Here is a 25,345-nt window from a genome sequence, read left to right on the forward strand (position 1 = left end):
GTGTGTAGGTAGGAGGTCAATAATACTAAATGGTTTCACTGGGCCAGTTGTGGGCCCATTTTCACAAAAATGCAAGTACATTGTCAATTCTTGCTTTTGCTTTATGGTGTTTTAACTTGCTACAGAAATTATTTAATGCTGCATCAGTCATTGCATTCAAAGCTATTACAAATCATTGTTGCATAGGTAGCTCAAGCTTGCCTCGCCAGATAAAATTGGCATCAGCTACCTAAATCTTTTCTTAAGTAAATTGTGTAATTATTTTCTGTTTTGCCAGCTGGCTGTTACCTAACAATGACTGTAGATAATTAAAATGGATCCACTCAAATCCACTCAGATCTAGAGTAATAATACTATACCATACTACCAATATTTTTGGTCCCAGGTATCCAAAACTAATGGCAGCTGGAGCTTTTGAGATTGTGTCTCAAACTTATATGAAAACTTAGCCTCTTATTAGATGAGAAATTATGTATACATATACAGTTTATTAAGTAATTATGTAATAAAATAAAAATATAAGCTTTTTACAATAACAATTTTTTTTACAACGATTCACATAAAATGTCATATTAAAGGTAATAAACAAAGACCTTATTTGAATATCATATAAAAACATATATTACTGAGCTGTTTTCTTATTCTTATTATCTAATAGAATTTAACAAATAAACATTTGTTGGAAATGTTAGGTAATATTTGGGATCATTTTGTCTAAATTGGCCATTGGAACAGGATACAGTAGTGGGCAGCTGTGTTCTTTGGATACAAAGCTACAATTATCAATCATGAGGCATGTTTAATATATTTGACAAGTTTAATAACACCAAAATTAAATATCCTATAATCATTATTTGATTATCATTTACATAGATGATCACTCCATGTAATGGTATACATTTACATAAATAAAACTGTGTGTGTGTGTGTGTGTGTGTGTGTGTGTGTGTGTGTGTGTGTGTGTGTGAGGTCCGTAGTATCTCATAATGAGAGAATTGGTTTTCCAGATGATTTACAAAGAACTGTATAATCCAGAAAGAGATAGATTAAATGAACATTAAAACAGAAAAAAAATCCAAATTCTAAATGCAGCATAGCTTTTAAAGAAAACCTAGAATTAGAATTATATAGAATTAGTTTCTAAGATGCAGATCCATTGGAGCATATCAAAATATCCCCTCTCACCTTGCTGGAATTGGTCTTTCCTCTTTCAGCATTGTTTCCTTGACTACAGTCTTAATATCCAACTACCTTTGCTCCCCTCTACTCTTATGCATCCTCATATTTAATGGACACGCCATTTCTCCTACTTATAAAGTTAAATATGTGTAAATATACAGATATTAACAACATAGAAACAGAAAGAATTAAGTCACCAATGTTCTCTACTAATTTAGTTCATTTTTGCACACATACACACCTGAGTAGTTGAGAATGTTGAATAGAAACTAAACTGTAAACACTATGATTATTCTAAACACATATATTCTGTCACTGTCCTAAAACTGCATGTAAAAAGTACTGTACAGACCTTATGTTCTTTGTTCCCAGAATGATGCATCTGTCTTGTTTTCTTCTTTAGAGAAACCTGAGCTAAACAGTTATATTCTTAACAATATTTAAAGGGGAACTCCACCGATTTTGCAAAATTATTCATTCATTCAAATGATTAAGATTATACATAAACAAAGTCATTAAGAGTGTGTTAGTGTGAAATTCACCATTCTAGAGAAACTTGGTGTGTCAGAATTGTTCACAGTAGTTATGTGGTGCCAAATCTAAAAAGCTTGTTACTCATTTTTGCAGATATTTTTTCAACTATTAGCTCAATTTCCATACATTTAGACAGAAAAAAACTATTTTAAAAAACTATTAAAATCCACTGAAGAGTTTTACAAACAAAATGTTTTAAAAGTAATATATGTAAATGTTAAATGTTAACTATATTAAGATTTCATCTAACTATAAATGCTAAATGTATTTGTTAAATGTGAATATTAAATATAAATGTGAATGTTAAATGTAAATGTAATATTTGAAATCTGCATATTTAGAAAACATTCAAATCTACATACACGCCTATAATTATATCTGAGCATAGAAGTGGGTGGTAATACTGAAACATTTCACATGTGAAACTACCAGAAGCAAATGGTAGCAAGAAACAGCTTTACAATTTACATTTTATTTAAGTTATGGTTAGCATTTATATTAACATCTATAATTTACATATAACAATCATATTTATTAATTATATATGTAAAATTTAAACTGATTTTTCATTCAGCACTATAAATGTGAACAATTGAATTAGGTAAATTTATCTGAAAAGGCACATTTCACTACTTTGTTTACATCTGAACCATTGAATGATCAATACAATTTTGCAAAAACAGTGGAGTTCTCCTTTAATACAAGGCTTTTACCACCAAGGTAATGAAAAGCATAGATTTTCATTCACTTAATTTGCAATGACAAATTACATAAACCTGACACAGAACATATACACGTAGTATGCCTGTATTTTAGGTAATGTGTCATTGGACGATGCCACACAGGCTACATAGTAACTCAGCTACAGGTTTCTTAATGCAAATGATAAAACTAAATGTACATATATTTATGTTCAGACATTTATTTTGGAACATATTGACATGATGATTTTATGATAGCAGTCTGGATACTTGTATTTAATGTTTGTTAATTTGTTCAGTAGTACAAAAAATGCTTCTAGTATGATGCATAGGGATAGTCTCCTTATGTATCATTCTAGATAAGTGACCCATAACGCATTGTGCAACTAATATATTGGTGACTACATGACCATATTTCCATAACTTTGCTAAACCCAATTGAGAAAACATAAACAAACAGTAATGCTTGTTTTTCTGTGTCTAAACGCATTATGACAGGTTAATCACAAACAACCTTTAATTAAAAGGAATAAAGACTTAATCAATACTTTGCTTTAGGGCAGAGACTGTCCTAGTTATGCATTTCAGAAAGAGAGCGAGAGAGAGAGAGAGAGAGAGAGAGAGACATACACACATATTGTATGTGTATATGTGTGTGTTTGTCTTAGAATTAATTATTTTGTGATTGCTAAATCACTCAAAAATTAATTGGCATAATGCTTAAGTTTAAAGACAGTTTATGTCTATAGCATCCTCAGTGTTACCTGTTTCAAGTGAGGTGGCAGAGAATGCTTTGTTATGGGCAGGTCCTGGGCAGCCACTGCACAAAAGACTGACGTCCAGTGGGAAGTTGTGTGTAGATATACGTTGATAGAACACAAGATTGACTTCCTATTGGATGTCAAAGTATACAAGACCCACTTCCTATTGAATGGAACAGAACACAGACTGACTTCCTATTAGATGTCATATAGGAGAACAGAAGGCTGACAGAAAAACTTAAGATACATCCCACAGGATGTTAGTGTACTGGTTCTGAATTTCTCATCTTAGCATTGACCTTTTAAACATCATCTGTGACACAAAACATCTTTCTTCAATGCAATTGGCTTACATGGTGAGACATTACCAGCTAGCCAGTTGTTTTTTGTTTTTGTTTTTTGTTTTTTTTGTGTGTGTGCGTGCGCGCGCGTGCGCGCGCGTGTGTGTGTGTGTGTGTGTGTGTGTGTGTGTGTGTGCCTGAAGTCCAGTTCCCTCATTCACATAAGGCCCATTTGTTAATTTGTTCCTGTGGAACGCACAGGAGGTAGGACAGGCTAGTGGTTAAGATGGCAGTGGTTAGGAGTTCATGTTGGTTGGGCTTTGTGGTTAAAATGTGCGCAGGATGCATTGTATTGCTAAGGTTGTTGCGTGGTCCGCTGACGCTCAGCGTGACTTCCGCTGAGGTGAATAGCGCCCTCCAGCGTTGTTTGCCGTTGCTTAGTCTAAAGCAAAGGACCTGTGACAAATGCGCTAAAGAGCAGGCTACTGCATCTCCCAAACACCACCCAAATATTTACGGTTAAATATGTTTTCCCACCGCTAGATGTCGCAAGAGAGGGGCTTTCCGTTACTCTGAACAATGAAGGGGTGATATGAGGCAGCAGGCAGAACTGCATCCTGAGGAGGATGCATCTGATAGGCAAGACGCCCTTAGCAACCGCCTCTAAAAAACATCGATGAATATGGCTGACGAAGTGGGGAAGACGATGTAGCTTTGAGGATGCCACCTCTGTATATTTCCAATTTCCTTTTGTGTCTCTTTATCTCCAGCGCTGAACGGATAGTCGCAAAATCCATCGTGGAGAATGGAGCGCTCGGTGAGTTGAGGAGAAAAGATGCAGCCCCCTCGCTAAGGTGTGGGAGTGGTTGGACGATTTATTTCGATGGAATAGCATATCAAACGCTGTAGCAAAGCAATATCGAAATTGTTTTTTTCGATAAACAGTCCATGACACTCGTCATTTGCTTTATAAATCATATTTCGAATGGTACAATTTGGCTGAAGTCGACTACAATTGCCAGAATCTACTGTACTGCTGACAGTGTTTCGGAGTAAACATATGGGTAAAAGAACAAAATATTGTCGAGAACTACTCTGGAAATGATTTGCATCGACCTGTCTTTAGTCACCATGGGTTGCAGTGCATTGGCAAGGCGAAGCGATCAAATGCAGCACTGACACGAATTCTAATTATGCCTTGTGGCCTCGCGCGCCTGTCAATTACGCAAACATCACCGTCGAGCTGATGGCACATTATGGGTGATGCATGCGAAATACACCCTTGCCTTACATCAATCCAAGCAATACTAACTCATGGGATTGATATTGGCTAAGAGCACATTGCTGTTGGTCGCAGTGCCTTTGTTTGCTGTATGTGTCATATGCAGAGTTAAAAAAAAAAAAAAATCCCCTTTGTTGAATTATCTCCCAGAGTGTTCATGTGAGTACCAGACATGTTGTATTAACACCTGTAATGTCCTACTGAACAAATATAAACACTAAGAGTTTGTTCAACACTGGTGACTTGAAATGCTGCTATATAGCTATCTGCTACAACAAATAGTAACCCTATACTCGACATGATCAACAAACTGGTTTTTCACCTTAAGGCTGCAACATGTCCCATCTGCCACCCCCAACACCCTGACTGTCATTGGATGCAAATGCAGTCAATGTCAGAGTATGATTCATAATAAGCCATATGTGTGAAGAGTTTCAGAGGAAGGTGCATATTCCTATATTTGGTGGTAAAGTAATTCAGTGATTCATTGAGAAATAATCTCTTGCATGTGAAAATTATTTTACATAAAAAACAACACTCCTTGCAAAAGGAAGGTTTACTGCATTTTGGACATTACAGAACTGCAATTTAAAGAGCTGAGAATTTGGCCAGTGGTCTTACAGGCCTCAGGAAGAATAATTCACTTTGCAATTTGTTTTGGTAAAAAAAAAAATAGTCGGGATAGCAGAAAATTGCTAAAAACCGTGAATTAATCTGCGTAGCAACTTGTATAGTTTTGATGCCATTTTAACGTTCATCTAAGGTGCTGAATCAGTTCAACTAAGTGATGGGAGACTGACTTCCTACTACTAGGCAATTTACTGACATGGATAACTGAAAACATTCAACAGACCTCTGATGGGATGTTGAGGAAAAGACACAGATCTTGAACGGGAAGTTTAAGGGAATCAGTGAAAACATCCAATAAACACTTTTGTAAAGATCATATTTTCTCTTTCAGAGGTGCAAGTGAGGGTTCAGGTGTTTGATGGAGGTGACCTGTCACCCCTGCCCAATGCTGCTGTTGTTGTCCATGGCAACCGGAGCGTGCTGGTGTCCGGTCAGGCCAAGAATGAAGATGCAGTGGTCATGAACTTCCTGTACCGCATGGGCTCATGGGTAATCATCACAGCATCTCAGAAAGATTATGTCACCAGCTCTGTACCGTGGCATGCCAGCAGAGTGCCCTGTGAGTAAACAATGACATAGTTAATACTAGTTAATCTGTAGTTATCTGTAGTTAAATTGCTCATCTGTATTGACGAATTGTGTTGTTTAGATGGAAGAGAAATGCCCATATACTATATAATGGTTAAATGTATGATCAGTATCTTTAGTATTAAAACTGGGTCCTGGTCAGATAGACAAGCATTCTGTGTGTGTAACAGTTGATAAGTTTAATATGTATAAAACCTATATTATAATTAGTATAATATGTAGTGGACAGATTACATTATAAGAATGTATTCTGTAATGTAGCATGAAGGTTTGATTTGCTTCTTAGTGGAAGTCCATGTTCTTTATCCATCAGATTCAGGAAACTTTAAATACCATAAATAAATACTAGCCCTAAATACTTAGGCAAAAATTAAACATCAGTGGAAGTGTCTTAGTAAGTGGTAAGACATAAATGAAAGCAAATACTCATTTTCTGAGTATTAATAATTGCATTTACCAAAATGGTTACAAAATCTGGAATAAATATGAGTTGTTTTACAAAAGAAGCGAAGTCTAATTTAAGGGAGACTGGTGAGACATTATCACTCTGAAATCTGTTTCTTCTTTTCTGATGGTGGTCATAAACTGTCGTAGAGATGCTGTAATCTGCCCTGTTTGTCTGGATTAATTTTGGATTAAATGTGGATTAAATCTGGATTACTGCTGACTGTATTATTTTAGGTGGTAGGCCTAGGTCTTGTGAAATGTTTAATTGATAGAAATAAGGGCCAGATTTTGGACATTTGTGTTGAAATAAAAAGAAGAGCAGATTAGACATATTGAGCACATTTAAATTGGGTTTACTTTTCTAAAGAACCATATTTTATTTAAAATGCATTTTCACAAAATTCAGTTGTGCAAATTGGACGTAAGTACTTGCTCTGTTTACGTGATCTGTAAAGCATTAATTATGAAGCATAAATGGCCCTGCCTTGAAACCTCCTAACCGTCTCTACCACAGTTCTCACAGGCACATCCCCGTCAAATCTCCTGACTGTGTCTACCACAATTCTCACAGATGCACCCCCCGTCACACCTCTGCTCACCGAGAGTGGCAGAATGTTTGCTACACATGACCTGACTTACATCAAGACTCTCTTTGTGTGACAGTATATGCCTCTGTCAGTCTGTACCTGTTGGCCCAAAGACCAGGAACACTCATCCTGTATGATGATGTCATCCAGGTGTTCCACGGCTCTCCAGGTGAGAAATTGCTGATAATAATGACAATGATTGCAATGCCGATGATGAAGATTATTATTATTATTATTATTATTGTTATTAGTATTATTATTAATAATAAAGTTGTTATTGTTGCTATATTTAAGTGCAGGTTGAAATTTTGGTGAGGAATTAAGAAAGACTTTTGATAAGGACTTATCTGGCCTTAGATATTGGTATTTTCTGGTGTAAGGCATTATATATTGACCCAAAAAGTTAAAGAAGCAGTTATTTCTCAACTGTAGCTTACCTGCCATGTTCAGCAGACCTCTCCCCACACATGCACCCATGCAAACAGCACTGTAGCCTTAAGCTGTGCATCAGTATTTCCTGCCGGTGTTTCCATAGCAACATCAGTGGTAGAGCTGTCATCAACAATTTTTGGCCAAACACTTCTAGCACAGACCTGAAACATAGCACATAATAGGTTTCAACCTATAGATGTTTAGCTGCAGTGAAGAGACATTCTTATCCTAGGTTTTGATATCTTTGTGTTTATAGCTGATTCACATAAAGTTAATACCTTTTTTATGAAAGGATGACTGAAATCTTCTATCTAAGGGACAGCTAGCTCTAAATCAGAGGTGGATAGAATAACCAGAAACTTCTCAAGTAAAAATATTACTTTAAAATAATAATTTCTCACATAGTATTACTCAAGTAAAAGTAGTCATAGTAGTAGATAAATTATTACTTACATAAAAAGTACAAAAATATGTAGAAAAAGACATCTCAAGTAGTGAGTGACCACTGGATCTCATTTAATATCAAAAATCTAAATAGATCAGCAAAATCACAGTGTGATTTATGCAGCACAGAAACACCAAATCACGTGTCTAAAATGCAATTTTACTTCAAATGAATTATAATAAAACTTGTTTTTGCCACCGCCAATGGATGAACCCTCTCCCCATTTTACCTACTTTAAAGGAGCAATATGTCATTTTTACCACCAAAAAGGAGCAATAAACAATATTTTTGAAACATAAACAATATTCATGAAAGTGTTATTATTTTAACTTTTTATATAAAGTGCAGCTCATATGCGATGGAGAAACAAATTGCTTTGTAGTCCTCAAATGAACCAGTTTTTGCTCCATAGAGTGGGTCTCCCACATGGCCATGTTTAAAATAATGCTACTGAATCTCTGAAACATTCAGGCCACTGTGTGTCAGTACCATGGCTGTTTTGTAATGTGAACAAGAACCATTTGGAAAAACTACTTATTACTTCTTTAAGGTAATTTAACATCACATAAATCACATTTCAAGGTAATTTACTGGATGTAGTTATGGCACAACACCATACTGATTTACTTATTGCTCTTAATTTTTGTCAAGATCAATGTATCAAAGTGAAGATTAGTTGTAATTGTCCTGAACTGGATGGAACCCAGAAGAAACAATTGTGGAATTAATATACCACCAATAGCAAAACATGGGACTAGCTAGCTAGCTAGCTAATTTACACTTCTCAAAAATTAAGGGAACACATAAAATCACACATTGAATCTCAGTGAAAAAAGATTCAATTTGAAAATCTTTACTGATATGAATTGTGTACTTCGCAGAGAACAAAATGACGTAACTGGTTAATGGAAACCAAAATTATCAACCCACTGAGGGCTGGATTCAAAATCACACAGGAAATCACAGCAAAAAACTGAAATCAGAGGCTGATCGAGTTTACATGGATTTCATCACAGCAACTCATAATGTGTCTCAGTAGTGTGTATGGCCCCCACATGTCTGTATGCACTCCTGCCAACATCTGGGCATGCTCCTGATGACACACCAGATGAAGTCAGGGAGTCATTGAGCTCCTGGACAGTCTGTGGTGCTACTAGTTGGCATCAGATGCACTGATACATAACATCCCAGAGGTCATCAATTGGATTCAGGACTGGGGAACATGAGGGCCAGTCAGTGGCATCGGTATCTTCATCATCCAGGAACTGCCTACACACTCTGGCCACATGAGGCCAGGCATTGTCTTGCATCAGGAGGAAACCAGGGCCCACTGTACCATCTTAAGGTCTGACAATGGCTCTGAGGATTTCATCCTGGTACCATACACCAGTCAGGGTACTGTTGGATATCATGCAGAGTTTTATGCGACCCTCCAAGGGAATCACTCCAAGGGGATCACTCCCCAGACCATCACTGACCCACCATCAAACCGGCATGCTTGATGATGTTGCAGGCAGCATAATTTCACCATGGTGTCTCTATATGTGTCACACAGTTCTGTGTAAAACTGCTCTCATCAGAGAGCATGATGCCAATTCTGGTTCTCTGGTGCCAATCAAACTGCATAGTGCCACTATAGTACACCGGGCCCTCATGCCACCCTCATGGAGTCTGTTTCTGACAGTTTGGACAGAAACATGCACACCAGTAGCCCACTGTAGGTCATTTTGTAGGGCTGTGGCAGTGCTCCTCCTGTTCCTCTTCACACAAAGGAGTAGATACCTGTCCTTCTGCTGTTTTGATGTCCTTCAGTACTCCTCATATAATGGCCTGTGTCCTGGTATCTCCTCCATGCTCTTGAGACTGTGCCTGTGTCCTGGTATCTCCTCCATGCTCTTGAGACTATGCCTGTGTCCTGGTATCTCCTCCATGCTCTTGAGACTATGCCTGTGTCCTGGTATCTCCTCCATGCTCTTGAGACTGTGCCTATGTCCTGGTATCTCCTCCATGCTCTTGAGACTATGCCTGTGTCCTGGTATTATATCCATGCTCTTGAGACTGTGCTGGGAGACACAACAATCCATCTTGTGATGGCTTTGCCATTCTGGAGGAGCCGGATTACCTGCACAACCTGAATGGGGTCTGGATCAAATTGGTCTGATAGATCAAATTGATGCATTGCCTACCTTTTCTAAAGATTTCAAAGATTTCAGTCATTGATGCTGTAGATCTACTTGGTCAGTACAGTGCAGAATTGTTCTAAAGCACAGTACACTGCATTATGTTTGTTACTGTTCAGAGTGTACAATTTATAGTAACCTTTCTTTGCTCCCTGATTTAACCTACAGGAGGGCGGAGCCAACCATGGCTGCACATTCCAAGACGGAGCTTGCAGTTAAACTCCTCATTCTCTGAGCTGACTGCAGTTTTGACCACTGCCAGAGATTTAAGTGAGATCAGTGCCTTCCCATACCTCCTGGCCCTGGAGACCAACAGCACAGGTCGAGAGAGAGGGCAAAAGATAGATAGTTTGGCTTGGCATTTTTCACAGTTTTTAAATTTAATTTAATAGACAGTGACAGATAAAAAAAACATGGAAATAATAACACTGGTAATGTTTCTCCTGTAAGTACTGATAATTCATGTTTCTGAATGTGCGTGCCTTGGTTTAGGAGGAGAGAGTGGCTGGACTGATTTGACAGCGGTAGCTGCAGTCAGCGCTCAACTGTTTGACCGCGAAGGTCATGTGGTCCAGGTGACGGAGCCCATCCATGTCTCTGTCCCTCTGCCCTCTGACACCCGTGTCCGCTCCCCCACCAGTGTGCCTGTGTGGGTGTATGATACTAAGATAGGTACACACACACACACACACACGTGCACACAGCTCAAACACATCACAGTTTTGTGTATAGTTTGCTCTTGGTGTATATATATGGATATACAATAACAGATGCACACAAACCCTCCCCCCATTCATATGCACACACACGCACACACACACACATACACACATGCACACCTCTTTTCAAAAACTCAGAAACTACTAAAGGGTAGAATATGTGCACCCTCATTGTCAAATATTTTACTAAATTGCTTTTGTACATGAAATCAAACAATGACATAGAAACACTCTATGTTTAGATTAGAACAGGTGTTTATACACAAACCTTAATGTTTTCATCAAAAGTTAACCAAGAGCACAAGCCTTTTGTCTTGGCTAGCACAGTTAAGCATCTTTGATTTTTCTCTTGACAGGGTTGTGGGTAAGGAATGGCACTGGCTACATTAAGAGGGATGGGTCTCATCTTACATGTGACTTTATGGCCTCACGACTTGGCTACTGGATAGCAGCATTCCCCTCTACATCAGGTTAACACACAGACACACACACAACAATTTTGTGGTTGTTTTTTAAACCGATAGGTACATAGTGTTTTAAAATATTTGAACAAAAAGAAATTACATTGAAATCTGGTATTATCAATTTAGTATTGAAAATTATTCATATTCTAACATATATTGATAACAATATTATTAATATCGCATCTGTTATGTATTAGTAAATGTGTTCATGTATTATGTATTTTATGTTCATGCTTGACAGGTCATTAGATAAGCACATGTTTTAATTTAGGTGTAAATACATCATTAATCATTAATCACTGCTCTGTGTGTAGGTAGTGAGTTCCTAGATTTCTTAAGTTGTCTTAAGTTGTCTTATGTCTCAGTATAGTAACATTACACTATGACAAATTGCCTATGAGGAAGGTCTCTGATCGTGGCTGGTATGGTACCTTAGGCACAGGATTGTCTCATCCAAGCCTGAGGGACATTACAGCCTACCACACCCTATTCCTGCTCTCTATTCTGGGATCACTTGCTCTGCTTGTACTGGTACTACTCTGCGTACTCCTCTACTACTGCAGGTCTGTGTGCTTTACCTGCTTTTGTATGTTTGTAACGTCCCTGTTCTTTGTATACAGGATTATTCGACAATGTACCACAAGAGGCAAAGCATTTACAATGACCCAAACATATATCTGTTCTCTCTTCCTCTCTATCAGACGGAGGTGTCTGAAACCTCGCCGGCACCACAAGCAGGCTCAGGCCTCTTCTACACTGTGCAGCTCCAAAAGAGACCAAGGCACCTCCACCTCTCGTCTCAACCTCATCTGCGGTGGCCATGCTGAAGCTGCGGCCTCCAGCAGTGACCTGGATGCTGCCAAGCCTGATGTCTCCCCGTCCCGAGAATACAAGAGTGCGCGGGATGAGTTTTCCAAGCACGTGCCAGCACACAAGCTCCGACATGCATCCAAGAGTAAACAGCCAAAAGGAGCCCCACGCGGTGGAGAGAGCTTCCCCATGAAGGTGCACCGCTCCACAGAGACAAACAACCTTGACAACACCTTGCTCCAAGACGACTACGGACGCAACTACAGCCCTGATGACAAGGATCATGACTACCGCCGCAGGCACGTTGTCAATGACAACCGCGGGTACACGGCTGACCCACCTTCACCGTCCATCCCGGACAAGCCCCCAGAGTATTCACAGGTCTCCCAGGGACAGGAGCACCTTGCCCGTCCAACATCATTGAACACCCAGCCTGGCCAGATCATCTTCTGCAGTTCTCTGGACCAGATGACAGAGAACATGTACCGCAGCATGGTGCCTACCCTGGTCATCCCGGCACACTACATGCGCTTGTCATCTGAGTTCAAAGGCTCGGAAGGTGGAAAGGATGGTCAGAGCCAGGCAGAGCGAGACAGGGAAGGCCAAGGAGGGAATGGTGTCAGCAGTGGGATCCCAAACCAGGGCCAGAGCCAGGGTGGGGGCCAAATGCAACCCCAGCCGGGTGTCGGTTCCCCAGCTGGCTCTGACGACAACGTGTGGGCATCTGGAGGTCCATCAGCACCGGTCCACATTCCTGTGCTGTTCAATGACTCCACCATGGCACAGATGAATGGAGAGCTCCAAGCCCTCACAGAAAAGAAGCTGCGTGAGCTGGGCGTGAAGCAGCACCCACGTGCCTGGTTCATATCGCTCGACGGACGTGCCAATGCTCATGTGCGCCACTCCTACATCGATGTGGGCTCTGAGCTTGGTCATAGTGGTGCAAACAGCAGCAACCACAGTGCGCAGAGCACGCTTAGTGCCCCCGCTGGCACCAGTAAGGATTGCAGCCTGGACACGAGCCTCCAAGATACACCACAGGAGCGCAAGCAGTCCTCTGGGAGGAAGAGCAAGGAGGATCGATATGGTGGCGGGCGTAAGGGGCACAGTGCAAATGGCTCCAGCAGTGGAAAGCAGTACTCCAAGCTGGCTTATCATGACCCCCTGGATCTCAGTGGTGGTGTTGGCCGCATGGGAGCGGGGTCACCACTAGAAAACCCACTGACCCCCCTCTTAGACGACGGTCCCGAGGAGCCGCGTGGTTCAACTATACCACGGAGGGGTCGCAGTCGTGGGAACAGCTCACGCAGCAGTAACAGTGAGACCCAGCGCGATTCTGTCACAAGCCCAGAGGATGAAAATGACCCTGATGACAAAGACGAGAACAAGAAAAGCCCATGGCAACGTATTGAGGAGCGCCCTCTCATGGTGTTCCATGCCAAGAAGTAGAAAATCAGGCCCGACATAGAACTAACCTTTGCAATTATCTACCGAAGACATATGAGATATGTGTTCAAATTGATCATTGTTACCAGACGTTTACTCCTATCAGCAAACAGGTACAACTCATTTTGTTTCCCCAATCTGAATGAAGTGTCAGGATTGTTTTGTATTGAGTTTATAAAACAGCATTTTAAATCACATGCCAAAAGCATCTATAGCTCTAATTTGAAGACAAGACTTGGAGGAAGACAAGACTGATCACTCAATTTGAATACAAATCTGGGAGTAGTCAGGTGCAGTGAGGCTTATTCTCAAAGTCTTAAAGTATGGATTTCACAGCTGAATGACACCAACCATCCACTACAATCCACTACAGTAATGAAAGGTACCAGGAAAAAAGTTTTAAAAATGCATCATATTAAGAAAATAAGCACAAAATATATTTGTAGAGAGCAGGGGGATGTTTCAAGAATCATCTACTCATAATCAAGCATGGAACATATTCAAACAAATCAAACAACTCCTCATTTGAGGAGTCTGCAGGTTTTCTTTGGACATCAGTTTCTCCATGATCCTGACCAAACTGGCTTTGACATACTGTTCAATATGGTATGTTATTATGTTGATCTCTTTTGGAAAAGAACATCAAACATTGATATAAACGGAGATAAGTGAAGAGTTTCTATAAAGGAACTGGATGTTTCGGTTTTCATAAATTAATTATCTGATGGTCTACTGCTGTATTCCTGTATTCCTGTCCCCCAAAGATTTGTCATCCCTTTTCTTGTCATGGATAACCACTTTTTATATACACGTTTATATGCATCTCAGTAGTGACTTTCCCCCCCCTTTTCTCTTTTTTTTTTCAGTATTAACTGTGCTGGAAATTTTGGTGGAAATTCCTAAACACAAAAAAGATGAGTTGCAACATGAACAGTGAATATGGCATAGGAATGTAAATCCAAACATTCCATTTCTCACATTCCAAATATTTTACAGAATACTAGGCACTTCAGATAATGGTTTGGCTTATGCACTGCACAGGACATACATTATTTAATAGTTTGCTTAATGAGTGTACGATCATACAATCATTGAGTGTACAAGCATATTGTATGCCACTACAGATATAAATGTAGAAATCCCATTTAACTAACCCAAGTGCTTCTTTGCACTTTCTTACAAAATTGTGACAATTCTGACAAGATATGTTTACTGATCTGAAACCAGTTTTGTGCTTTCCTTCATGGTGTTGAAAATAGGATTTGGGTAGGAAAATAATATTCTGACTCTCTATCAGTGACATTTTCTTAGAGCCTGACGGATGTCTTTGCATTATCTACATTCAGCAGTGGAAATGAATGTGAAGTCATTTACACTGATGTGATTCTTTGTTAATACAATATACATCCCCAGATCTTCCATTACCACAAGTCTTGATGTAAAGTTTTCTATTATTATAATAATTTGCCAGGATTCTGTGTATATGTATGATAGCATATGTGCATGAGACTTGTAGACTAGAAAAATGTTTTTTATGACTAAAGATAAAATATGGCCCACTTTACCATAAATATGTAAAAGCATGACATCATCTTCCTGGAAAGTGACACACTTGACATTCTAAAGAATGTCATGTTAATTTTGAGGAGACCAACCAAGATGACAAAAGCATCTGATGATGATGCAAACATTGGGTGGACTTGCCAAAAAAAAAAAGAAGCTATATGCTGGAAAATAAACTCGCTCTGTGCCAGTGGCAGGAAGCACAGTCTGCTCACTCCTTGATTGGCAGGCGGGCAATGCTTGGTGCTGTTAGCTACTCTCTAGTTTACTGGTAGGTGGTTGCTACCAAGACTCCATTTTATGAGGATGTCCCATTTTATGAGGATGTCTTTGACTCTCTGTCTTTCTCTCTTTTTATCTCTCTCTCGCTTTCTCTTTAGCTCTCACACTAAATATGATCAGAATGGTGCTCAGAATCTTTCATTTGTGTCTATTGTGTTTTAATATCTTTATGATATGACATCACACATTTGTTCACCTTGTCAGTGAAATCACTACCTTATCACTTGTTTAATTACAGTTTATTGCATTATGCCAGTCATTTAATAACCATCCTCGTTTGTTGCAGAACACTTGTCACTGCGGAGAATGAACACATATTTTTTTTGTTAGCTTTTAAAAGAATGTGGCCTCTTTTTATGTCAAAGCACAGGGGTCATTGGACACCTATCAGTGCCACTTAGAAACGTGAACAGCAGTCAAGCTGTGATCATTGCCTGCAGCTTTTCACAGTAACATGGAAGTGCCAATGTTGGACATATAGAGCCCTAGCTGGACCAGTCGCTACTCGGGCGTCCATAGCAGTGCCTGTAGTGTTACCATATAAGGCTGTGAGTTTGCAGCAACACCTGTTAAGTGTCAGACTGTCAATTTGTTTATATATATATATATATATATATATATATATATATATATATATATATATATATATTTTTATTTTTTTTTTAAAGAAATAAATAGGAAAACAACTGCTTGTATTCCAGACATAAAGAAGATAAAAAGAGCTCACTGTTTACTGAAGCCATTCTCTCAGCATGTCTTAACTGATTTGGTAGACAAGAGATGGGATCGAATAGCCAGGCTCAGTTAACAGGTTCAAGATTTCCTACAGTCTCCAGCAATTCAGGACCTTAAGTTGAGGTGGTCCTGGGTTTCTCCAGTGTAGGGTAGGCTGTTAAACTGGAATGTTTACATACTCTCTTCCTCTCCCTGAGTATGGACTCTGTGAACTACTGCATGAGCAAAGGTGCTCTATTTAAATCAAAGCCATCTCTCTCTCTCTCTCTCTCTCTCTCTCTCTCTCTCTCTCTCTCTCTTTCTCTCCATCTCATCAGTACTAACTATCCATAAATAATTGTCATGGGAAATATTAAGCCTTTATAAGTGTATATTAATAATGTGACGTGGTTGCAAGTGCTCTAACAAACCATTATGTTCTCTAATGTGTAAATATTTATCTGTTTATTCTGGAGTCAATTCAACTGGTGTAGTATTTCAACAAATGCACATTCCAGATCTATGGACTCGTTCAGTCTTTAATTAGATCAATCTAGTTTTGGTGGAGTAAAGTCAGACCATTTAAGGCAGTTGGTGTTTTTAATTTTTATTCTTGCAAACTGTCTTAGTAACAAAGAAGTCCACAGTCAAAACAGTCTGTGTTGACAGTTTCATTATTAAACCCTATTGAACTGTTTGCACAAAAATTAAATTTGATTGTGTACATTCTGCCAAATGAAAATAAACTTGTTTACATATTGATTTTACAGTCCTGTATGGTTGTATTGCCTATTCTAAGATAACTGGATAGCATAATAAAAATGCATACTTTGAGGAAAATTAAGAGATTGCACAGAAGAGTCGCGTCCTTTGCAAATAATATGAAGCAACAATATTCTTAATATGTATGCAGTCAAACAAAGTGGAAGGAAATATTCTATATGTTAATTACGTTTTAAGGGTTAAAGGTTAAAGACTTTGAAAGGTTAAAGACATGTTAATTGCCATTTTTTGAAACAGGCTGTTTTGCTCAAGAGGTCGATGGAAAACGGAACCTTCTAATTAATAGACAGATGTTGTTTAAAATCGGCTACGGGCGGTAAATAATAGTGGTGATGCCTTTACATCCGTTCGGTGTCCTTGTGCCCTCGTACAGGCACATACCATCAGTAAGTATGCCAAAAACATAATTTAGGTTTTATTGATTTTTCTTACAATAGAATATTATTACATTCCAGCCCGGTAGGTGGCAGCAATGCAACATCGATAATCTAGTGACTTGGCTCAAACGGGCCACTGTACTGCCGTTCATCGGTCAAACTTTATTATAATTTTATTAAGTGCACTTATGGCTTACTGTGTGGTGGAGTATGCACCTATGTAGCACTATGTGTTGGTTTCTCACCTCTTTCACGAGTGTGGTTTCGTGTTGATTGGTGTATAGTTGTCTATATTCGTGATTATTCGTGCAAAGTGTCTACCACGTGAAGGAGAAGGACGCACGTTTTTATCCTTGAGCAGGCTGAAAAGGTCAACAATAACGTCGTTTAGTAAGTTGGCTATTTCAAAATTAATCTTATCAATAAATTAAAATCCTTGTGTGCCTGCTTGTCAACACAGCACCACCAACCACAAACTGTGTCAGGCCTTCATGTGGGTATATCAAACCATAAAGAATTTAATACTGCCTTAAGCCAGAATACGAATAAACGAGCAATAAGTAAAGTGAATGGCAAGTGTCATACATTATCTCGACATCGCATGACAAAATATAAACATGAACGTTTTCGTATTCTGTCATTAGGAACATAATACGTTTCGATTTACTGACCAAAATAAGCAATTGTTACCTGCACTGTTAGTGAATAAATGAAGCAAACACAGCAGAGGAAATACTAAAAACGTGTGTGGACATGGCCCCAAGCTCCCCAGAGGACATTACGCCTAGTTAGTTGCCGCATTGTTTTGTAACGGCCGCTAGGTGTCGCTAGGCAGCTGTGTTTCATGTGTGACAGTCGGGCATGTAATGGATATTGTGTAGTCTTCCAGTTGTAAATTACATGCTTGTGTATCGCCATTTCAGCATGTTTCTAGTCGGATTAACCGGAGGGATAGCCTCGGGAAAGACCACGGTATCCTCTCAGCTGAGAGAGCTTGGTTGTCCTGTCATCGACGCAGATGTTGTAGCCAGGAAAGGTAAAGGACTAACGTTTAACTTGTCCATGAGTTGAATTGACTTGGCTTTTTAGGTGTGCTAAAAATGTTGAAATAAAAAGTATAATCAGAAGGTTATAGTATGAACAATACAAGAATTGGCTAACAAAAGTCTAAATTAAATATATGACTGCATTTGTAAATTTGCAGTGGTGTATAATTCATTTTAATATTTAATTATTTAGGTATTTTCTATTTAAATAAATTGTTTTATGTAACCCTTTTTCTTTTATTTAGCAAAAGACTTCCTGAGGTGATAGATCTCAAGATGTAATTAGATTTATTATTTAATTCTTTTGCATATGAAAAGTGGCTATACAAATAAAGTTTGCTATACACATGTATGTGTGTGTGTGTGTGTGCGCGCGTGTGCATGTGTGAATGCATGTGCCTGCTAATATATATGTGCACATGTGTGTAACACAGTGGTGGAGCCAAACACACCAGTGTACAGGCTGATTGTGCAGCACTTTGGGCGGGAAGTGCTCCTGGAGAATGGTGAGATTGACAGGCAGAGGCTGGGCCAAATCATCTTCTCCAGCCCAGAGAAACGCAGACTGCTCAACTCCATCACACACCCTGAGATCCACAGGGTCATGCTTAAACAGATATTGCTCTACTTCCTCCAAGGTGCGAAGACACACACACACACACACACACACACTTCATCCTCCAGTGACTGTCTCATCCACACAGAGTTAAATGTTCATAACAGATAATGCTGTGTTTGGAAAACACCCTCCCTACACACACAGAGACCTACTGAACCATGTTCAGACAAACCCTGCTGCCTGCCAAAAAACACCTGCCACCTGACAAGCCAAACAAATGTTTAATACTGCTGAAAGAAGGGGTGGGAGATATAGGACACACTAGGCTCAGGCCTTTTCGACAGAGCCATTGTCCCATGGCCCTGGCTTATTACCATCTGGAGGGAGCAGCTCCTCTTTGAGCCCTGTAATTGCTCAGCATCAGTGGTAGGCTTGCCGGGGGCTTAGCTGCCACTCTGTACAGCGAACTCATTGTGTCTGCAGAGTGCACAAGCACTCGTTTTAAATAGCACAGTTATGCGAGTCAGCTGGGAAGTTGGAACATCTTTAATTAAGAGAGAGTCGATGTGGAAGAGCAGGTGTGTGGGTTGTAGAGATCTTTAAAAATGTTTATATATATATATATATATATATATATATATATATATATATATATATATATATATATATATAGAGAGAGAGAGAGAGAGAGAGAGAGAGAGAGTATCTGTTCCCAACACTGCAGTTCTCGGATGTTCTTCCTGGGATCTGCTGGAGCCATTCTCCAAGTTTAGGACTCAGTCCCTAGTGCTCAGATTTTATATATATATATATATATATATATATATATATATATATATATATATATATATATATATATATATATATATATATATATATATATATATATATATATATATATATATATCTACCTTGAAAGTGAAGAACCAATAATCTGGATGTTCCTCAAAAAAAGTTTCATTCAATTTAAAACTGCCTTGTCTATTCCTTAATCCTAAAGACTTGGCAAACCATTATCATCTTTCAGAACTAGACAAATTAGTAATTTATGTTTATTTCATGAACACCAATACTATTAGTACAATGGTGGATTTAATTACAAATAACAATATTTGGAATTATACTTTAAAATCAGGTAATACAGTAGTTAGTAATTGTTTTCTCTGATGGCTCAACTTCGAATCTGGATCATCTTACCCCTTACATGGGGCAAACTGAGCCAGAAGACCACGTTTTTCTCATAAAGCTATAGCATAGGTATAGCATATCAGTGGCATATCAGTGACCACTTGCTTTTATCTTTGTCTAAATACATCTCTGTATAGCTGTCACAATCAGATTGACTTAAGTAGCCTAAGGCTGGTTTAGGCAACCTTTGGAAACTTCCCTTCTTATCTGACAGGTCCATTATATAAAAAAAAACCAACCCAGCAACACAAAGAATCTTCGACTTAATCACCACAAAATATCTGACTTTACTCTGGATGCCTCATTAGCATGTCTCTACATTGTTAAGTGTATATGTGTGCATATGGTCACAGTTGTAATTCTGTTTTGTACATTCACTGACTGAGGATAGTTCTCCTGTATTATCATTTCATATGAACATTAATTGTCTGTACAGGATTACTTAATTACTTAATTAATTCTGCAATTAGCGTTGATTGGTTAGATTCTGACTGATAAGCTCCAGCATATGCATATTGTGTTCGGTACACATGTTGCAAAGCCAAACCATTTTAATGCTTTTCTTTTTTACCTGCATGGTAAGACTTTTATTTTGGTGTTTTTTTTGGTGGAGTGGCAATGCCTCCTGTACTCAGGAGTTAGTTGCAATTAAGTATCATGCATTTAGCCACATGGCTTGGTACGAGATCTGAACCGTAAGGCATTGTGGCACTCTTGGGCTCATTTTCATAGATGGCTGTGGTCTGGGCCTACTTACCATGACACATTGCCAAGTCTGATTTTTTTTTCCAGCATTTTGAAACATTTGTTGATATTTTTTCTATAATTTTAAAATAAGGTGTAGCATAAAAGTTCATACAGCTGCCTTTCTTTTCCTTCACTATTTTGCAAAGAAGTGTTTGGATGTTACCTGTCATTTGCCTAGTTGTGTAATAATGAGAGTTCCTATACCTCCTTTGATTTCCACCCAAAAGATGTGCTTGCGATGGTCGTTAGAGGATTGTTCACTAACTGTTCAGCTAAAGTTGGAAATTGATGAATGTACTTCTAACTGTGACTCTTAAACCCATTAAGTAAAGGTTAAGTAAAAACAATGAGTCCACATGCCTGGTGTCAGTGTGGACCTAACAACCCGGAGTTGAACACTCAAAAAGTTGTGGAGATGACCATTGATTTCAGAAGGAGGCCCGACCCCCTGGTGCCAGGAGAACTTCCCAGCTTCAGTCAGCAGATTAGAGTCTTAGTTTTTGGGCCTCACCAGGCAGCAGGATCTTAAATGTGACGTCATGGCACTGGGGTTATGAAGAACGTGCCATTTCCTGCCACAGCCGAAGACATTTGGGCTGTCTCGGGCACTGCTGCCTACAGTAATAGAATCCATCATCCTTTCTTCATATCTGTCTGGCTTGGCTCTGCATTTTCATACACCAAGCGTGAGCTGCAGCAAGTTGTGCAGTGTGCAGAGAAAATCATCGGTAGCCAGCTCGACGCCCTTGAAAACCTTTACTCATCTACGATGAGGAGGAAGGTGGGCGTAATCGCATCTGAGCCCATACACTCTGGTCACGCACTCTTCCAGCACCTGACATCTCACCGGAGACCAGGAGCCAGAGTCCTAAAGAAATGGACCAGCCATCGTCTCTACAGCTTCTATCTCCAAGCTGTAACCCTCTTAAACAAGGACAATTCCCACATCCCTCAGCTTTGCCTACACACATGCACTTTGTGGCACACATTGCAATGTACGTAGCAAAATTGTATTTACGGTGTATACTATGGACAAAACAACCATATTTACTGTGCATGCCATGATATAATCCTGCTTTATAAAATCTCAGTTCCTGCTCCTGTAGGGATTGTGCATGCCTGCACATTAACTGTTTTTTTTTTTGTTTTTGTTTTTGTTTTTTTTTACATATATTACACGTATATATATATATATATATATATATATATATATATATATATATATATATATATATATATATATATATAATATCTATCTGCATCCATCTACAAGGGAATTTAATAATAATGGATGATGCATTTATGGTGAATCTGTTTGCACTGCCAGTTGATGCTATGGCATGCATGATGTGAGGAAAATTAGGAAAATCTACACTCTCTGAACTTTAGAAACACATGGAATGAATATCATGATTTAAACTGAACCTCAGAAGCCATTTGCTTGCACAGCTGTTCTTGGAACTCTGTATGTATATATTCATTACAAGTGTCTAGCCACAGACACTTGATTTTAACTGGACATGACTTTCATTCTTTTTTCATTCAAGCACTTGCAGATTGTATATTAGTTTATTTAATATAGCTCTTTATATATTATATATTTTAGTTCTAATTCTGTTTGACACCTGCATCAAGAGAAATTGCTTGTCCATTTGGTACTCAGCAAGTACAGATTATGTTTCTGAAATTATCTACTTAATAGACTGAAGCAAAAAAGAAAAAAGACATTGTAGGTCTGCACCTCACTGTATAATCACTTATCTGATGTCCATATATTTGTGTTTGGGTGTGTCTTCATAAGGTTATCGGTACGTGATTTTGGATGTGCCGTTGCTATTCGAGACGCGTCAGCTCACCCGTTTCCTAACCCACACAGTGGTCGTCTACTGGTAAGAGCTCTGTTTGTGACTTCAGCAGTGCTTTTCCCACTTTTCCCACGTATTGTTCTTTAACTATCCTTGTCTTCTGTTGGTGTCTTTCCACCTCTTTCATTTCTTGGTATTTTTCTTCCTCTCTCCCCCCTATCCATTTATTGGACTGCCTATTGGACTGCCTACTCAACATCTCTTTCCTTCACTCACTCTGACTCTCCCTCTCTCCTCTTTCTCAATTTTTCTCTCCATGTCCTCTCCTTTTCACTCTTCATATTTTTCCTTCTCCTCCACCTAATTTCTCTCTCTCTCTCTCTCTGTCTGTCTCTCTCTGTCTCTCCTTTCCTTCTCTGACTCCTTCCTCTCTCTCCTTCTCCCTCAACCCCTGTCCTCTAATCAGCGATCCGGCCACGCAGCTGGCCCGTCTCATGCATAGAGACAGCCTTAGCCAACAGGAGGCTGAGCAACGCATCGCTGCCCAGATGCCGCTGAATGAGAAGCGCGGCATGGCCAGTCACGTGATTGAGAACTCGGGCTCGCGCGAAGACACTCACCGCCAGGTCCTCCGGCTGCACACCAGGCTTGAGGACTCCATGGAGTTCCTGTTCGTCCGGGCCTTTGCCGTGGCAGCTGTTGCCGGCCTGGGAGGCCTCTTCCTATATGCGGTTCGATGGCTGGTGCTCTAGCTGCGCGGGTGGAACTATTTTTTAATGAGCTCAGATGTGCCCTCCACGATGGAGTCAAGGGCTTCCATGCGAAATAATGATCAGAGGAACATGAATACGAATGTGGTAAACATTTAAAATGGGATTTTCAAGGACTTTAATTTTTTAATGTATGCATAAGTTTTGTAGACTATTAAACTTAAACTCCATTTTATATCTCACAACCAGACAACCTCGAGCACAGGTTGTTGAACACATGTACGTAGACCTCTGCATGAAAGTGATGAAAGTAATTTTCCCATTCTCGACCATGATTATATTTTAGGTTTTGTTAGGTGTGCCGACACCTGCCGGTCACTGTATCAACTGAATTACTTTTTGGCGTTACGAATTAAATCTGTCAGCCTACTTAGCATTCATTAGTTAGGGGTTTTAGCTGGCTGTGATGGCTAGCTGGAAAGCTGCTTTTCCATGACATTTCAGAAAGATGTCCAGGTACTGCTTTACTCTTAACTCCTTCATCAGGGCCCCATTTCCTAAAATCATTGTAGTGTTAAGATCGTCTTAAATGAGAGAGAGAGAGTTCCATGTAATACTTGCTACACCATTTAAAGAGGATGTTTGCTTCCAGGATAGATGGGCAAATGTATATGGTTATCTGAGTAACTCCCCAAAAAACATTGCATGCTGTTTCAAAGCTCAAGGTCCAACCAATATTTTGGTCTATAGACTCACTGTTAGACATTTATTCTAATAAAGAGTAGAGGCAGAAAAGGAGATGATCACCATGACTTAATGCAGTTCTTGTGTAATAGGGTTGTCTTTTAACTCCCACGTTTTCTTAGCGGTTGGTGTGTTCCCATTGGTTTATGTTCTTCATTAGTTCCTCTGTGTTGTGTTCTCCTACAGCTCCTACCGGGTTGTGTTTTTCCACACTGATTTAGAAAAATCTGCAGTCAGAAGAGGCCAACCTGGTTAGAAAAGAGAATTATAAAGGGGTTTCTAATCTGAAAGACACCAATTTTATCCTTGTTTGCTCAAGTGCAGAATTACCATTAGGAATTATCATGGAGTTTAAAGACACTTCATACAGCAACAATGTCCATGCTGATTTGACAGTGAAACTCAGTTGACCACTGGTCCAACAGAGCATGGCTCAATGCTGTCAGAGTTCATTTGATCTGCTGTGTATTTGACCATTTTGCATTTCAGAAATGTTGCATTGTCCCTGAGAGCTGTTTTTACTCATTCAGTATGTGGCATTAATCAGTGTAGTTGTATCATCATGAACTTTAATGCGTGTATATGTGATATATATAAATATAAGTGCTGTATAAATCTTGAATTTGAATTTGAATATGTATGGATGGATGGATGTATTATAGCTAATATTTATGCTTGATAGGCTGTTGAGATGTATAACAGCTGGCAGCTTCTTTCTCTGTCCATCTCTCGTTCTCTAATAAACAGCTCTTACGCTAATGCAGAGTGACGAGTGCTAGTAGCTACCCAAGCAAGACCTCTGGCTGAGTGTGTGTGTCTGTTTGTGTGCGGGCATTCGGGCGTGTATGCACACATGGGCACTGGTCTGTTTGTCAGCAAGAGGCAAAGGAAGAATGGGACTCAGAGGTCATCTGTGTTGGAGAGGGGAAGTGAGACAATCTGCCGACAGAGAATCCCTCCAGGGCTTCCAGCATTCCTCAGTCCAGAGGGGTAGACAAAGGAAGCCCTCCAGGTGTTCCAGCATTCCTGAATCCATGGTTCTCCATCTACCTTTCTCAGTCACTCCTTTTTTTTTATCTCTGTGAATAAACATGCATTAGAAATGTGTGTGGGACTAAAAAACGGTGAGATTTTATACAAATGAAACAAAAGGTTTATAGGACAAAGTGTGTGTGTAGCTTCTTCACTGATGCTGTGTTACTGGGGGCAATGGCCACATCATACCACACTGGCACTAATCCAGTCATCGACTGTCGTCATGCCAACTCTGCTGGAAAGTATTCTTTAAATGGGAACTGATGGCTGCTGTGTGTGTGCATGTATGCGCATACACGTGTGCAT

General features: G+C 39.4%; 2 protein-coding genes and 1 long non-coding RNA gene across 5 annotated transcripts; 2 read left to right on the forward strand and 1 right to left on the reverse strand.

Moving 5' to 3' along the window:
• Positions 1 to 4,054: 4,054 nt before the first annotated feature.
• Positions 4,055 to 16,807, forward strand: fam171a2b (family with sequence similarity 171 member A2b). Its single transcript, XM_027019708.3, has 8 exons — positions 4,055 to 4,273; positions 5,700 to 5,927; positions 7,067 to 7,159; positions 10,216 to 10,368; positions 10,540 to 10,719; positions 11,123 to 11,236; positions 11,667 to 11,793; positions 11,932 to 16,807. The coding sequence occupies exons 1-8, from the start codon at positions 4,177 to 4,179 to the stop codon at positions 13,487 to 13,489; spliced, it is 2,550 nt and encodes an 849-aa protein (XP_026875509.1). The 5' UTR covers positions 4,055 to 4,176; the 3' UTR covers positions 13,490 to 16,807.
• Positions 5,276 to 17,996, reverse strand: LOC113583391 (uncharacterized). 3 transcript variants are annotated; one of them, XR_014116942.1, is made up of 7 exons: positions 17,896 to 17,996; positions 17,451 to 17,567; positions 7,876 to 7,952; positions 7,701 to 7,750; positions 7,428 to 7,583; positions 7,090 to 7,170; positions 5,276 to 5,925 (listed from the first exon to the last, which is right to left on the reverse strand). It is a non-coding gene; the product is annotated as an uncharacterized LOC113583391 (long non-coding RNA). The 3 variants fall into 3 exon arrangements; XR_014116943.1 differs by lacking the exon at positions 7,701 to 7,750; XR_003411279.3 differs by lacking the exons at positions 7,701 to 7,750; positions 7,876 to 7,952.
• dcakd (dephospho-CoA kinase domain containing) lies at positions 17,457 to 24,763 on the forward strand. The gene is made up of 5 exons (XM_035530813.2): positions 17,457 to 17,595; positions 18,129 to 18,241; positions 18,686 to 18,889; positions 22,547 to 22,634; positions 23,017 to 24,763. Exons 2-5 carry the CDS (start codon positions 18,130 to 18,132, stop codon positions 23,300 to 23,302), a joined length of 690 nt encoding a protein of 229 aa, XP_035386706.1. The 5' UTR covers positions 17,457 to 17,595; position 18,129; the 3' UTR covers positions 23,303 to 24,763.
• The last annotated feature ends 582 nt before the right edge of the window (positions 24,764 to 25,345 follow it).

The sequence above is a fragment of the Electrophorus electricus genome, chromosome 14 (genome assembly GCF_041902795.1).
Source record: "Electrophorus electricus isolate QZ-2024a chromosome 14, ASM4190279v1, whole genome shotgun sequence".
Taxonomy (NCBI): Eukaryota; Metazoa; Chordata; class Actinopteri; order Gymnotiformes; family Gymnotidae; genus Electrophorus; species Electrophorus electricus.